This window comes from Tyto alba, unplaced genomic scaffold, assembly GCF_018691265.1.
Source record: "Tyto alba isolate M040663 unplaced genomic scaffold, T.alba_DEE_v4.0 Super-Scaffold_9, whole genome shotgun sequence".
In the NCBI taxonomy this organism is placed as follows: domain Eukaryota; kingdom Metazoa; phylum Chordata; class Aves; order Strigiformes; family Tytonidae; genus Tyto; species Tyto alba.
The window spans coordinates 139,748-155,743 of NW_024881330.1; the positions used below are offsets into that span (position 1 = coordinate 139,748).

At 45.3% G+C, this 15,996-nt stretch overlaps 1 protein-coding gene across 23 annotated transcripts in view; it reads right to left on the minus strand.

The window, feature by feature from the left end:
- Positions 1-15,996, minus strand: part of SCRIB (scribble planar cell polarity protein) — a 112,171-nt gene that overhangs the window by 25,333 nt on the left and 70,842 nt on the right. For 6 of the 23 annotated variants that reach the window (XM_042785761.1, XM_042785760.1, XM_042785762.1 and 3 more), the window contains 6 exons: positions 13,224-13,280; positions 12,399-12,482; positions 5,495-5,563; positions 2,237-2,287; positions 1,584-1,625; positions 579-707 (listed from right to left, as the gene is read on the minus strand). In XM_042785761.1, coding sequence (XP_042641695.1) covers positions 579-707; positions 1,584-1,625; positions 2,237-2,287; positions 5,495-5,563; positions 12,399-12,482; positions 13,224-13,280 — 432 coding nt within the window. The remainder of the gene's footprint in view (positions 1-578; positions 708-1,583; positions 1,626-2,236; positions 2,288-5,494; positions 5,564-12,398; positions 12,483-13,223; positions 13,281-15,996) is intronic. The other 17 variants (XM_042785763.1, XM_042785759.1, XM_042785778.1 and 14 more) reach the window with 13 other exon arrangements.

Sequence of the window (15,996 nt, forward strand, 5' to 3'; positions counted from 1 at the left end):
CTATACTGCAGGTCTACAAGTCTCCTGTCATGACAAAGACCAAAATACCTGAATCTTTCTCTCCCATCATCATACAGCCCAAGGGAATACGGATCTTTCAAAAATGATAATTTTACAAATCATAAAATTATCAGCAAGATGGTATTGGCTCTTGCTCAAAGATGCAGGACATTGATAAAGGTTCTGAAAGATTTATACCTCAACAGAATGCAACACCTCATAAAAAAGGATCTAAAACTGTAACTGCTCTGGGGATTTCAGCCACAATACAGTTTCAACAATACTAACTTCTTGAATGGGTAAGTGAAGACACCAGGCAAGCTGCTGAGGTTCATCTGTGTTAGAAAAATGAATGGGATGCACTGACCATGACTCGACTGTGAAGAGTGTGTGTTCTTACCCAGGGCATCCAGACTGATGCATAAACAAGACCAGCCTTAGCTAAGGCATATGATCTTTACACTACAAAATCACCAGTGGGAGGGTGTGTTCAGCCAACCCACCATAAAAAAAGTGGTACTTTAGCAACCTAGGGCAGATAGACATAGCTTAGCAAGAAGGAACTGCAGGCCACTTACAGAGTTCTGGATATTGAAGCACAGCTCAGGTTGCTGGAAGGGATTGGGGCTGTCCCCGTCCTCCAAATTATGTGAGGCAGCATTCTGTCGCACTCGGGAAAGAGGCTGAATGACACCTGGTTTGGTCTGCTTGTGTCAATACCACACAACAGGGGGAAAGGCAAAGGAAGGGGGTGCGGGGGGAGAGAGAGAGAGAGAGAAAAGAAATAAGCAGTTAGGGCAGCAAGACGTCTCTGCCATGCAAGACAAAACCATGCATCTCGAGCTCAGTTCCTCAGTTGTGCTGCTGACTCCAGCAACCAGACTGGGAGAGAGAGCCACTGAAACAAACACCAAGCAATGCCTCTGGTGCAAGTATTTCGGACAGGCAAACAGATGAGTCAGAATCACAACAGGACCAAGGGTTACAGAGAATTCCAGGACACAAGGAAGAATCTGCCATACAAGTAGTAGCTGCAAGAGTCAGAGGGGTATGGCATGAGTATGTCAAAGCTTGGAGAACATAAGCATCATGAATGGAAGATGCAGTTGGGAAACATCAGCCAGGAATGAGTATTGGCAAAAGCTGGGGATGAAAATGAACTGAGACCCAGCTAGGGCTCCGATTAGAAATGCAGACATAAGAGCAGAGACAAGAGCCTGAGATTTGACCTCAATGTCATCACTGTTGGAAGCCACGTGGAAGTAAACACAACATCTAATACTAAAGAAAGTAGAAGCAGGAATTGAGTAAGCCAGAAAAAACTACATGAGTGAAATCTGCAAGGGTAAACAGGAATAAAAGCTGCAAAAACGCTTGCAGCAAGTTTTCAAATTGACAATATTTAAGACTTAGTACATTTGTACAAACTTGAGGTGTAGTGGAGGACTGAAGAAGACAGCGTAAGAGCCAACAGTGAGACTTACAGGGCTGTAACTGAGCACACAGAGAAGGAAGAGGCAAGCTCTATGTGCTGCAGAATGCATGGGGACACTACAATAAGGTCTCATGGCAGATGTACTTACTGATTTACTGTCATCCTGTGATGTAATGAAGTTAATGGAAGCCTGAAAACAGATATAGAGGTGTAAATTTGAAGTCCATACAGGAAGCCTTTAATTTACAGTGCTCCATACACAAAGAAATACAAAACTGCCAACCTCTCCCCTGCCCCGCCGCCCTCCCTGTACAGGGAAGATCCCCCAAGTCCCATAATAACCCCCACCATACCTTCCTCATGCAGGGAGCAGTCCAGAGCTCACCCACAAGAGCTTCTCCCAGTTCCTCAGCTATGTGAGAAGGCTTTCACAACTCTCTCTGCACATCTGTGGGCACTGACCCCCACCGCCCCCCTCTCTGCTCCAGCTCAGTTGGTCCTGGCCCTTGTTTACACCCCTGCCCTCTGCACTTGCTACTGAGCTTGAGCAAAGCCATCAGCACCACAGCTTCTCTGCCAGGAAGCGTTCACAGATGCCATCTCAGCAGTGGCTAGCAGGGAGCAGTCTCCCGTGCCCTGGCCTGCCGCCCCGGGCGCTGCTCTCTGCGGCAAGCCCTCGGTGCGCACCAAGCCCAAGAGCCAGCCGGGGAACGCGAAGCCGGAGGAAGGGGCGAAGAGCAGCAGTGCCGGGTGAGAGCAGCACAGAGCAGCAGCGCACACTGCACACCAACAGGCACTTACAAAGCGGGTCTCCCTGCCTGGCAGGTGAGCAGGCCGAGGGGCTGCAGGCGTCTGGAGAGGGGCAATGCCAGGGAGGATCGTCAGGGAAGAGAATGGGAGAGAAAACGAAGAGACTGGGTTTTCTGTGTAAGAGGCTGAGACGAGCACCTTTCCCAGCACAGAGACTGCAGCCATCCAGAGCTGTCAGTGTCCCCACGCAGCTCCCTGCTGCCTGCCATGGAGAAAGCCCCTCTGCTCTCCTTGGCACGCACACACAGACCCACCACAAACACCACCTTCCTCCCCCTGCCTGCTTCCTCCCCCACCAGAAGCTCACAGAACTCAAGGCCAGGCAAGACCATCATGATACCAGTCTCAGGACAAAGGATTCAACTTCTCTCCGTAATTGTCTGAGAGCTCTGAAATAAGCCTATAAATTCTGGCTGGACTACAAGATGTCAAGCCCCAAGAATTTACGTTAAAAAATAGGTAATGGCAGAGAATTAGAGATGCAGTTCATTGGAACTTCTACTCTGGAGCAACAACCTGAAGGTCAAGTGTCCTGAATTCCCAGAACATGTACAAGCCACAAAGCTAGTGATTGCCCTGTGTCCTTCAGTCCTGCCTGTTGGACCTGTTTATCTAATCTGTTATTTTTATAATCTGCTCACAGTATTCAAGGTGAGGGCGCACCAACGCTGATAGATATTTTATCTTGACGTTAGATATCTCTTTTCAGAGAACTAGATCTACTAGATACAGTCTTACCTGACATGCAGGAGACTGCTGTGGAAGGCTTTGGTCCAAAAAGTATTGAATCATGTAAATGTGACAGAAGGATCATATACAGAATGCAGGGTTGAGAATGCCACTATTAAGGCTAACGGCTCAGCATTGCGACACCAAGGCATCTTTAAGAACAACTGCCAGAGTCACCAGTTCATAACGGCCATAGATGAAGTAAAGAAAAAAAGCCTCAAAAAAAAAGCATCAAAATGACACATGGACTAGATCTCAGAAATGAAAACAGTGAGCAAACCTGCTGATGACCTTAAAAGGCTAAAGTAAAGGACAAAGTAATGAAATTGGTTATAAATGCTTTAAGATATTAACAGAATCTCTCTTGGCATATGCACCTCTGAACAGAGGGATAAAAGAGAAAAACAAGAAAAAAGCTCTATAGATCATTCAATATCTTGGTCAAGCTACAGAGGATTCATGATACAAAAAACCTGAAGTGACAGAATAGACTACAAATTACCGCAAGTGCTACATAACAGAGAGTTTGAGACATCCAACTTAAAATTATGAAGACAAATGCCTGCATCTGCAGAAGTGCTCCTGGGCTGCTCTTAACTCCATAGAACGCATTAGTGAGATCTTGTTTATTCTTCTCAGAGCCCACGGAGGAGAGAACAAACAGTTTTATGTGGAAAGTTTCCACTGTCAGAGCAGCGACTGCTGTAAGAAGACAAAGTGGTCACCGTTGCCACAGGAATTCGATAATGACAAACTATTAGACTCTAAAGACAAACAATTTATCATTGAGCAAGCCCATCCTGAGTTAGGAGAGCAGATGACATTATAGCAATAGGGTTGCTAGTGGCAAGGACAACAGCACTGAGCCTCCAATGCCAAAACAGTGATAAACAAAACCATCAGGGGTACTACTAAAGTTGCCTATGAGAAGCTGGGACAAGGGACATTCCATCCAAATACTAGTTTGAAAAAACAAATTAAATCAATCACAATGAGTGATAGTCAAATATTGGAGCTGGCACCTAGAAAGATGTAGACTTTCCATCTCTAGAGGCATTCAAACGTTAATTGGACCTGGTCTTCAGTAACCTGATCTAATTGGACCTGCTCTGAATGTGGTCTTCAGTAACCTTCCATCCTAAACCATTCCATGAGCAGCTGCATGGCAACACTGTAGGATTTGGGCTTCTTTTTCAATTGAGAGCTGAGGATCTTTAAAAACAGAGCAAATTAATATCTAGATCTCTTTCTATTGTAGAATGAGGAGCATCATCCCGACCCCATTCCTTCTGGACAGAAAGAACCCAATCTCAAAGAAAATTTGTACTTCTTGTAATATGAAAACTTACAGACAAACAGCCTAAAGTAAACCTCTGATCAGTATGCAATCACTGTCAGAAAAGTAATTAAGTAAACATATGCAGCTGGAACAGAAAGTTCAGTATGCAGCCACTGTCAGCTGGAACAGAACGTACTGAAATATTACTACAATGAATAGTATTTTCTAATCTTATTGTGTCTCTGGTGGTCACTCAGTTTCAAAGGATCTAAGAATTGTGGAAGATGCAAGATAAGCCAAGGAAGCAACAGAAGATGGATTGAACTGTTGCTCACAATAGCTCCACTGTCCTATTTGCTGCTCCCAGCCACATGGTCCTGACCCTTCTCCAGAGTAAAGTGTTAATCGTCACCTCATCCCAATTCATCTCACTAAGCTGAAGTAACCTAGCAAAAAAGCAGACAGCTTTAGTCCAGCTTAGAGAACTGAAATGTCTAAGCTAAAGATCAGGTAAGAACCAGAGCTAGTAACACCAAACAGCTGGAGAGCAGTTGCACTCCAAAAGGAATGCAACAGAGCACAAGGTATAATTTTCAGTTCGTTCCAGCCCCATAATATAAGAAACAGTAACATGTAATGACTGTGAAAGGAAAATTTAAAAAAATCCATTTAAGAGTATTTAACTTCAAAAGGCTCGACTAACTTGTGAAACCTACTGCCACAGGATGAAAAGTGAAATCAAAGACTTAGCAAGATTTTAGAAAAGATCAGAGTTGTTCTGAGAAATAAGAACAGCTAGTGGAAATAGGTAAAGATTACAAAATAAAAAAAAAAAAATCAGAAGTTACAAGAAATAAAGAAATTTCCCATTTCAGAGTGTAAGCTAGCCTCTATGCAAAGAGTTTTAGAAAATCATTCCCTAGGAGCAGGCTAACCTATAACTGCTGCAGGATCCTTTTCTTCAGACCAGCTGATGTGGGTGGCTGGCGGCATCACAAACAGAACTAGGGACCTCTCTGGGAGACTGAGTAGCGACGATTTACAGACCTGAGATGGTTCTTCACATCCTGACTTCTCCATTTCTTCTGACGTATCAATTGCCAGAATTAAATAGTCTCTGTATCCCTGGATACTCTCAAGGATGGAAATCACATTCAGCTTCCTCTGCCCTGCTGCGGTCTTGCCCTGGAAGCATGCCTCCCTGCATTTCCCCGTATTACCTGTCCTGGGAGCAGTCTCACCTGCTGATTACTAGGAGAATAGGGGGTTTCACGCCTGGAATTTCCTGTCCCAGACTCGCCTGCAGGAGTCTGAAAGAGAGAAGACAAAGCTAGTCACTGTACAGCAGCAAATTCCATGCTTCTCCCTTAGCAAGGAGAGCACAGACATCCAGCCTGAGGCCAACTATGGGCCACCTTACCACACAAAAGCAGTTAGCATTGGGCTCAACAGCAGCTATCATATGGCAGAAACTTGCAAAAAGTGATAGAAACAGCAAGGGAATGACAGGAATGACATTAAACATTGGAACTGAGATCATATCCAAATGGCCTGCAAGACCAACTGAATCACGTTAAAGTCCTCTGCCTTGTAAGACATCCCTGGGAATCCTCTCCCCCTAAATTCTCATTAGCCCTCAACAGACTACGCCACAGTCTAGGCAAACAACCTTGTTGTATAGACACCAAGCAAAAAAAGCCACTCCCAACTGAAAGGAGACAAAACTCATCCCCAGCCATATCCACTGTCATCGGCCTACTGGCAAGACCTCTACAAGTAGCCCAGTGCCTAGGAAAGACAGGGCTCGCACCCCTTCCACAGGAACCTATGATCACCAGTGCTCAGGCTGAGCCAGTCTACAGCCAGTCCCAACAGCTACAAGAAGGAAGCAGTCCCAGTAATTACTTGCAGTCTGTCCGCAGGATTAAGGAGCATGATTTAAAAAGTATTTGAGAGGCCTAAAGATGGAAATGGGTCACGTGGGATTTAGAATACCATTTAACCAAGTCTAGGGTTCCGCATTCATTAATACCATACCCACACACTACTGAATCATGTTAATGTGATTCAAGTCAGCCTTGGGCAATTGCACTTCTACTGACCAAGCCAGGGGATGGGATCTGAAGTTTGTATTGGAGCACAGAAAACATCTGATCCTTCTTAGCACTGTAATGACAGAGACTCTGGTAGTATCAACTGATCTACTTTCATGCCTTATTGCTCACTCTGCTTCTGGCTACTGCCTTTCAAGTCTTCCCATGTGCCAGCACATGCAGCTTACCAATCCACCAAGGAAGGAGCTGTTCTACAATACTGTTTTTCAGGGAATTCGGGTCTGTAACCCATCTGACACATGACTGCTCCAGTTCTGGTGTCAGCATACAGGAGGAGAACCATACAGACAGGGGGAACAGATTCCTTTTGCCAGTAACATGGAATTAGATTATCTCCAGCTAAGTGTGATGCCCACCTCCAGACTGATGACAGCTGATTTGGCATAAAGTCTGCCTTCAGAAAGGGTCAGTACTTTGTGACCACTGCTTTTTCAAGCTCTTGAACTCTAAAGCTGGATGTCTGTAATATCCAAACCCCAGTCTTTGACTTTCAATATAATGAGAGGTTACAGAGATTCAACTACATGCCTTGCTCTATGCTTATCTGCCTGCACATCTGTAAAAAACAAATTCTCACCAAGGAACTAGGCTACAAACACCTAAGAGAACTACAGCTGGGTGGTTTTTTGTTTGGTTGGTTTTTCTTCTTTGTGTGGGCTGTTTGTTTGTTTTGCTTCTCTTGCTTTTCAGATCTTCTGAAAGTCTGAGAAAGGAAGAAGAGGAGAGTGGTGTGGTGCTAATACGGAACATAGTATTTTTGGGTCTAGTCCTTGCTCTGCCACAGGTTTCATGTGCAACAGTGAGAAAGTTAAATACAGACTTCCCAGAGCAAAAAGCAAAGGCTAGGTATATTGAAACGTGTCACTTCAAGGAACAGCATGCCCCTGGGCTGCAGATTAACTATGTCAGCTATACTGCCTCTTAGTTTTCAGAAGTCTAGAAACAGCTGAGTTTGTTCAGGCCCAGATACATAGGTGTGACACCACCACCATTCTTCTACAAGCCCTTCCAACTCTCCACTCTCACAATCAGAGCAGATAGGGAACACCACTGCTCCTAGCCTGACTCCTGCCCACCCCAGAGAGACACTGGGGAAGGTGCCTGATGCCACTGCCTCCCCTCAAAGAAAGGCTTAGCAGTGTCCACACTTGGCAATAACGGGGGTACATTAGTGGCTGGCAGACAATTCCCTGACCGTCAGCGGCTGACAGCCTCTGCACACAAGACTGGAGAAGCACTTGTGTTAGGTGGAACCAGCTCCTGCACAGGCCTCGTGCTGCCTGGCGTCGGGGGTCCAGTACATGCGCAGGGGTTTAGTAGAATGCAGGTGGCCTTAACTGCGTGATTGCATGCCACACATAGCGTGCCATGGGACTGCTTGCCTTGGAGTAAAGGTTGGTCTTCAGCACTCCCCCCCTGCCATAGCCGAGGGGTGGGCCCCCCAGGCAAGCCTTGCCTGCTGCTTTCCCCTTGCGGTTAGCCACCACAAAGGGGTTCTCACTGAAGAGGATCGGCTGAGAGTCGATCATACACTCTTGCTCTGGCGTCTTTGGCATCTGGTCCTGGGACAAGGGACAACCTGTGGGATCCTGCTCGTCTAGCTGGGGCTTTTCTGCCCTGCTCGTGCACTTGTCAGGTGATGCAGGGTCCTGAGGAAGGCCAGCCACGCTTCCGATGATCGGGCCTGCAGCTGTGTCTGGGTATGAATCCCGGCTGTCCTGTGCCACTGGCAGGGACAGCACAGCACAGTCGCCCTCCATTCTGGAGCTGGCCGCCTTATACTGAACAAGCTGAGAGGAAAACAAAAGGATCAGAAAGAAATAAGGAGAACAGAGTAAAGGAGAGGAGGGAGAAAATACTGAGCAGCTGCTGATGCTGAAGGATAGGGGAGAGGAGAATTCCAGTATTAATGCCCACACCACCACCCCTTCTCTCTCTACTCTACCACCAATCTTGTGAGCCCAAATGCTACTTCCAATAGAGGACCTTGCTGTCGGCATGCAATACATACACCAAGTAGTTGACAGGCACAAGCACACTCCCTGTACCTTACCAGCTCTCATACACATTCCAGCCTGCACTTCAGAAGCTCACCAGTAACACTTCAGCTCTCTAGCAAAACTGATTGCCTGCACAAGCACACATCCTCTCCCACCTCACTGCAGCACATTCTCAGTTCAACTCCGTCACACAGTCAAACACCAGTTGTCTCACTCCAACATACTTTCAAGTAGTACCAGCATGGTCACGCAGAGTAAGACCTCTCACCTCATTCCAGTGCATTTTCATAGTTACAGTTATCATCATATTGCCTACCACATGCATTTCTATCACACCTGCATGAGCAAATGGCCCCACTTCATCAAAATACACACCAACAAGTAACAGAGCGTTAAATAACAGCTAAAAGAGCACAGATCCCTTTGAGCACTCTTACTGAAGGCAGGTCTGAAACAGAGCTCCAGTTCTGCCTAGGCAAAACTATACCCATCCAAGACGAAGCACTGACCTTTCCTCTTTTAAAACTATAAAAGAGAGATTGTTACCCCAGTCAAAGCCTTCTTCAGGGAAGCAGAGATAATCAGAGAGCAATGATCCAATCTCCTTCTACCCAAGTGCCTGCCGAGGAGCAGAAAGACCTCCTCTGCTTAGAGCACTTTCTCCAGCTCCTGTGTCATGGCAGCATTCACAAAAATAGCTCTCAAGGGCTGGGTGGGCTGGTGACTACAATGGCAGCTGAGAGGCTCAGGAATTTCTGAGGCCCTCCTCTAACCCCTCAACCCCAACCCAACCTAACGCAGTGCTTGGCAGAGCCCTGGCTCATATCATGTTTCTTCAGACAGTGATGCCTGTGCTACACTTAGAAATTTTGCTATTGTAGCTATGTGACTTTCCAATATAAAAAAACTCTACCAAAAGAAACTCCGAACAAAACACCCCTAAATTCCACCCTTCTTTTCTCAGAGTACCATAAACTACACTATCAAGAGCTCTAGCACACAAAGTTATGCAAGGCAAAAAGTGCCTTTGGGAACATTAGTTGTTCATTGGGGATGCTGTAATGAAAACACTGCTGGCAATCCACCACTGCAAAGTGGGTTTGTCGGTCCTACAGCCAGCCCCTCCAACACCACTGCCGCTTGCCCTTGCAAAGCAGAAGAGCAAAAACACTGACTAAGCCAGGTCCCAGGTGAATCCCACCACCAAGGCCTACTTTGCTTCGCACAAAGGGAAAAAATAAACAACACTTTTAGGGCACTGTGGAGATGGGCATCTCAGCAAGACTGCATGAAGTCCATGGGGAGCATCAATCCCTATTTTGTTCATGAACATGACTGGAAGGGAGCTTCATCTACCCCTCTCTTTAATCTCCAGCACTTCTGCTGCAGCAGTGTATTCCAGTGCAGGATGCCTCGCTCCCTCTACTTCACAGTGGGCTATTTTTATCAGACAAGCAACAATTTCTATTTCAAGTAAGCAAAGATTTCAGCAATGCAGTATGCTTTTCCCAGCCTTGCCCCTGTCACTCCCCAGTCTAGTAGACAGGCCAATCATGTTTTACCCTGCATCCTCCAAGGCAAAGACAGAAGAAATGCATTTGCAGTTCTGATCCATCACTTTGCCCCAGACACTGAAACAAATCTAATTTTAAATCTAATGAACAAGTACAGAGAAAGAATTAATGGCTACAAATTGAAGAGAAATAAGAGTCAGACTAGAAAGTACAGATTGTTAATTAACTAACCATGGTGACACACTACTGAGTGATGTAAAGTCTCTGTTTGTTATAGTCCAGAAAGCAAAACACGATTTTAAATGTTTGCAGTGGCTAGATGCAGTCATTCATGGGTATGGTTTTCAAGCTTGTACTATGCAGAAGACACAGACTATAATAGATCTTTTATTGCTGTGACGGCAGTATCCAGACACTGTAGTGCACTGGGTACTCTGCAGACATCAACTTACTGAGCAGCTGGCACAGCCGGTGGGCATCACTGAGAAGAGCATTCTTATGCAGCTTTCAAGTGGAATTTGTCAGTTGGGGTTTTAAAAGTATGCAGACAAAACAGGCTCACATCTCAGTAAGCCTTTGTTAAATCTTGCTCACAAAAGGACCAATACACATTAATAGAGATTAATCCAAGAGAGACAACTATCTGCTCCTTTCTTTAGAGGAAATCCTCATGACAAATTCCACCCGCAATCTACAGTGGTCACAACAGAGGTCTGCACTTCCTCCTGTTCAACAGCACGAACAACAGGCCCTGCACCTCTCTTGCAGGAACTATATGGCAACAAAAGATATGCAAACACTGCTTAGAGGAGAATATACGTGGTGAGAAAGTTGGCCCAGACACAGGAAGAAAGAGAAAAATGCTTGGGGAACTGGGCAATAGTATTACTCATCTTAATCCAGTCAGACTGTCTGGAGATAGAAACCTGTTAGTTGAGCCGCCTGCTTTTGTGCTGGCTGGACTGATCTGTGTGAGTCTTCCAGGCAGTCACCAAACAGGCAAAGTGCAGCTCCTGAAGGAATGCCAGAACCTTGCTGTCCTTGAAGCCTGTATCTCCCTGCACTCACAGTCTAGGCAGATGTATTTTTTTAAACAGAGCAAAGACAGGGCTGGGCAAATGACAGCTGGAAAAAATAAACATGGGCACCAATTGGGCTTTCCCCTGAAATGGGACATTTATAGATGCCGCCCATACACCCTGGCATTCCAGTGTGTTCAGCTCCACATTCCAGTGCCAAGCGTTCCTGGGCTTATATAGACTGCTAATGCACAAGTTCCCAAATGCTGCTCTGCTCTGGACAACAGAGGACTGTTCAGCAAAGAGGCAGCTGCTTGCATGGGGCTGGATCTCCCCTTGTTTCCAGCTACTAAGTTACACTAAGAGATGCTAAAAATATGTTAAAACTTTTCCTGATTACACTTTTCTGTGTGAACAGCTGGGAGAAAAAGCTGGGGAGGAATAAAATGAGACAAAGCCTGAGACAAAGCAGGGCACTAAGCAGTGTGAAATCAGAAAAGTAAAAGAGCCTGAAGTCAAAGAGAGGATAGATGAATAGGAGAGGAGACCTGGCTGGATGGAATGAGATGGAGACAGTAAAGGTAAAAGAGATAATCCCGAAACAGCAGAATGGGAATGCAGAATCTGATGATGACAGCAAAAGGTGATCTTGCTGCAACAGGAGGAAAAGAATGGAGGTGAATACTGAGGATGTGTGTGAAGGTGCAGGCAGAAACCCAGTGGAATAGGTGTGATGCAGGGAAGATAAAACATGATCGAAAGAAGCAAAGATGGAGAGGTGAGGTGAGATTTTAAACAACACAGGAGAGACAGATGACTTTGTAATCTGTGAAGTTTGTGAAATCTGGATTTTCTCTTGGCTGAGCTGCCACTACGTATCAGGGACTGAAATGCAGGTCACAGGGGCAGGAGTATCCAAGGCTGTATCAGGGCTAAGTCATGATATGCAATCACTGCCACCTTGCCTTTTGTAGTCCTAGGTGGATCCTGACTTTCTTTTAATACTTTTGGTATCAGCACACTGCATCCCTCCTCAAACACCATCCCACAATTAATTTCAACTAAGTTTTGCACACAACATTGTAATCTTCTGTGTCAGGAAGAATCTTTCCCTCCTTCCTCTGCAGCTTTCAGTAGTTGCTTCCTCCCATGATAAAACCCCTGTACACTCCCATTCATATGTATCCTCCTCTCCTGCTGGGCTGTTCTTTCTGCCTTGTTCAAGACATGTCCTTTTGCATCTTGGTAATTATACAGGGCACCTCCCTTTCCAAAACAGAAAGCAACCTGGCTCTGCTCTTCTCATTTTCTTATTCTAATCATTCTTTTGTGACTACCTCCCATTTCTGAGTGTCACAGTCTAGCACAGTTCTGCTTCCCAGTTTTCCTCTGCAGAGAATATTGTCATCTCACACCAGGGCACAAGGAGGGGGCAGATAACAGCACAACCACGGCTTCTCCCACACAGGGACCCACGTCTCAACAGCCCCTCACTTACAGTGCGATTGACTCTCTGTAAGCCACTGCTGGGCAAAGCAGCCAGGGTCCGATAGTCCAGTCTCAAAGGTTCACTGGTGATATTCTGGAGAGGGGCAAGGGGGGGAGCAAAAAAAAACACAAACACCAGGAAGAGATCAGGCCAGAAGTCAACTAAATCAACTGGAAAGAGCAATTAAAAGGAAACCACCCCTAGTAATAACCAAGGCCTTATTGCTAAACTCTGCAGAAAGTTCCCATTGTGTGGAAATGAACCTGAAATTGTTCCAAACACAACCACGGGGGCCCATGACAGAGGCCAGGCTTGAGAAATACTGCAGAGAACATGTCGCTCTGTGCCCTGGTCACCCACTGGTGCACAGATCCCCACCATTCCTCCTGCCCCCACGTGCACACATCCACTCCCCTACAGGGAGAGAGGAGAATGTGACATACATACCAGTTTTCTCCAAAGAGCATCCAGAAAAGTTTCCAGTCTGGATCTGGAGACATTTGAGAGTACAAATCTACAACTCCTCTACAGTATCTTTTCTCAACCTTAACTCACCCTCATTGTATAATTTCGTTTGATTTTGTTTCCCATTTGCATTTGTCTGCCTTTCTAATTCTAGCCATTGTTCTTCACCATTCCTTCCTCAATCATATTACAGATTTCTTCATTTCTGGTATCTTCTCTTATACCCAAAAGTCAAGTCTTTTGGGGGGGCAGAGGGGAAAGTGGAAAACAGAAATTATGGAAACAAACGCTTTTAGAGATTTCTCCAGCCTTCAAGTCCAGTTGCATCCCTTTTCTGCGACTCTCCAACCCTCCCACCATGCTCCTCACCTCTGCCTCCTCCTCAAGTTGCTGCGTGGCTGCCTCCCGCTCCCTACGCATCCACTCCTTCCATTGAGACAGGACAGAGTCAGAGCAGCATCCAAGCAGCACAGGCAAAGAGAGAGGGAAAGAGGTCAGCACCATGCTGGGCAGTAACTCCAGGGGAGGGACAGAGGAGCATGAACAGCATTGGCACCAGGAAAGGGCGAGCAGAAACCTAGCACATACATCGGGCCCAGGGAAAGAGGAGCTAGAATTCTGCATGAGCTTGGTTATCGCCAGCAAAACGGATGGGAACAGACACCCCATATAACACAAGCCAGGGTGTCACCAGATGAGGGGAAGGGAGCAGAATGTCTCTAAGATCCTCAGTGGGGTCAATCCTGGGGAAAAGCAAAGGTTGCTAAAGACCCCCTCCCCCAAACACAGGCTATGTCATCACCAAGGGAAAGAAGAAGATTGCTTATTGCTAGAAGAGACATCTTGACAAAGCACTGACTGGAGAGGCTGGAAGGGAATGGAAAAACAAATCTACAGAGCACAGGCCTAGCTGTCACTAAGGAAAAAGACCTAAAAAAAAAAAAATCACATGCTTGTTAATAGCATCACAGCCAAAAGACTATATATAGAGACAGAAATTGTATAAGCATAAGGCAGGGCTTAAAGTCAGCTGGTCAGCTCTCAGTCATTCAGCACAGCACAGGAATACTGTAAGAGTGACCAGTGACTAATCTCACAAGCCCCAGCTACGGGCTTGCTTCCAAGCTGCAAGAGGAAGGTAATAATATGTTACTTGTCTTAAAGAATTATTTCTGTGCACTTGTACTTTTGTGACTTTTTGCCCAGCATCCATGCTACACAGCAAGGGCTGTGGACAAAAGCAACATCATTCTTCTGTTCTGTTGTGTATTGCAACCCTCCTGACTGCTCCTCCCAAACAGCAGCAACCAGATGGTCCAGAAGTCCCAAGCCTAGGAGGATGGGAGGTGGAAGGCATCTGAGAAATACAGAGGGAGCTAACTGAAAATTCTGATAAGCACCTAGGCCCTTCTCTTCAAAGTTTCTGTGCAATACCACGAGCAAATAATCAGTGTCCCACATCACACCCCCGATCTCCAGACAATAATGAGCAACATGAGAAGAAACTAACACTCCGGAGCATCACAAGACCCAAAGAGATATTTAGGGATATTTAAGCTAAAGCATATTCTGAAGCTGGTTATGCTTATTTTGGACAAGCTTATCTGTAAGGTGAGTGTTCAAGCTGACAGTAATCTTGTATGTGATCCTTCTCTGAGGTCTTAAGAGGGGCAAGAGCACCAGCGAGCCCAGATGGAGCTGCGGAACATTCAAAGTTCATTTCTGACAACATCTTGGGAGCCTGGACAAGCTCTGGAAAAATGACTTGAAAAGTAACTACAGCTACAGAGCTGCGACAGAGAAATGCGCCATGAATCAGTCCATGGAGATTTGGAGTTACTAATATTGCTACTAGAGACCAAATTATCAAAGAATTGAACTTAACAGCCGTATGCAGTGAGTGCAACAGTGTTATGTGAAAACTTCTACAGGACTAACAGTGAGTATAGCAAAGCCAAAATTCTTCTCATTTCTTCAGCTCACAACCTTACTGTAAGGAGACATGTTTGATCTCTATCACTCTTGTGCAAAAGTGAACATGAAACATTGAAGTATTAGAGGAAAGGTCCAAAAATGTTGACACAAATAGTATTCCTGAGGATCTGGCACTGAGGTGGGAACTTCCTTTAGCACTACAATAGCTACCATATAGTGCTGGCTCCATCACTGGTATAAATTTAATCATCAAAACCAGTAACAGAGACAGAATCCCAGTTTCAAGGTCATGCTAAAAGGCAACAGCAGAAAAATGTGTCTTTGTTCTTGGGTCTCAGGCCATGGATCCTGAGACATCAGAGGAGTCTGGAGCATCCACCACAACCTCCTCCTAGCAACCTAATGCAAGGGGCACCAAAAAATATAAGATATTTTAAAGGCACAGGCAATTCTGGAGGGGAGTCTTGGTCTCTGCTGATCACCAGGCTACAGGCATACTTCTCAGACTTGTATGAGAAGAGGTTGGGATAGACATCGCTGTAATTATACTAAGCCCTACTACAGTGAGAGAAAAGGCAGTATATATGGGAATACAGACTTTAGAAGTCCTTAAATACACGTCACTGCAACCTCAGAATGTTGCTTTAAAATCTATCAAAAGTAAAACATCCAAGAAAGATGAACCACGATTACTGTGCATTGTTCAGCCTCCAGGAAGAATAATGGTATTTGTTGTAAGATGCTCATCATTGTTTTGAAATATTGCTGATGGCTGAATGACTAGTTATTACTAAGGGTTTTTTCTTTCAAATTAACCATTTTAATAAAATTTCAAGTTTAAGTTTTCCATAAAAAGCTATCATAATACCATTGGCGCTTTTTAAAATGAGATATGGCCAAGGCTACGTCACCAGTCATAAAGTTTTTTCTGCTTTTTTTCCACAAAGTCTCAGGGCTATTTTTAAGTAATCCCAGCATAAATTTTGGAAAAATTTTTTATCTATCTAAGACTGAACTAATGCAACCCGCTCAGACAGAACAGCATGGTTTTGGGGCCAGACTTGCTCTTGGTTTATCCAGAGGTGTTAGAAATGCTGATAATGACTCATAATACCTGAAGTCTATAGTACCTGAAGAATATGCAAATCTATATGCTACTAACATAAAACTAGTAGGAACACCCTTTGCTGCAACACTAACACTACAA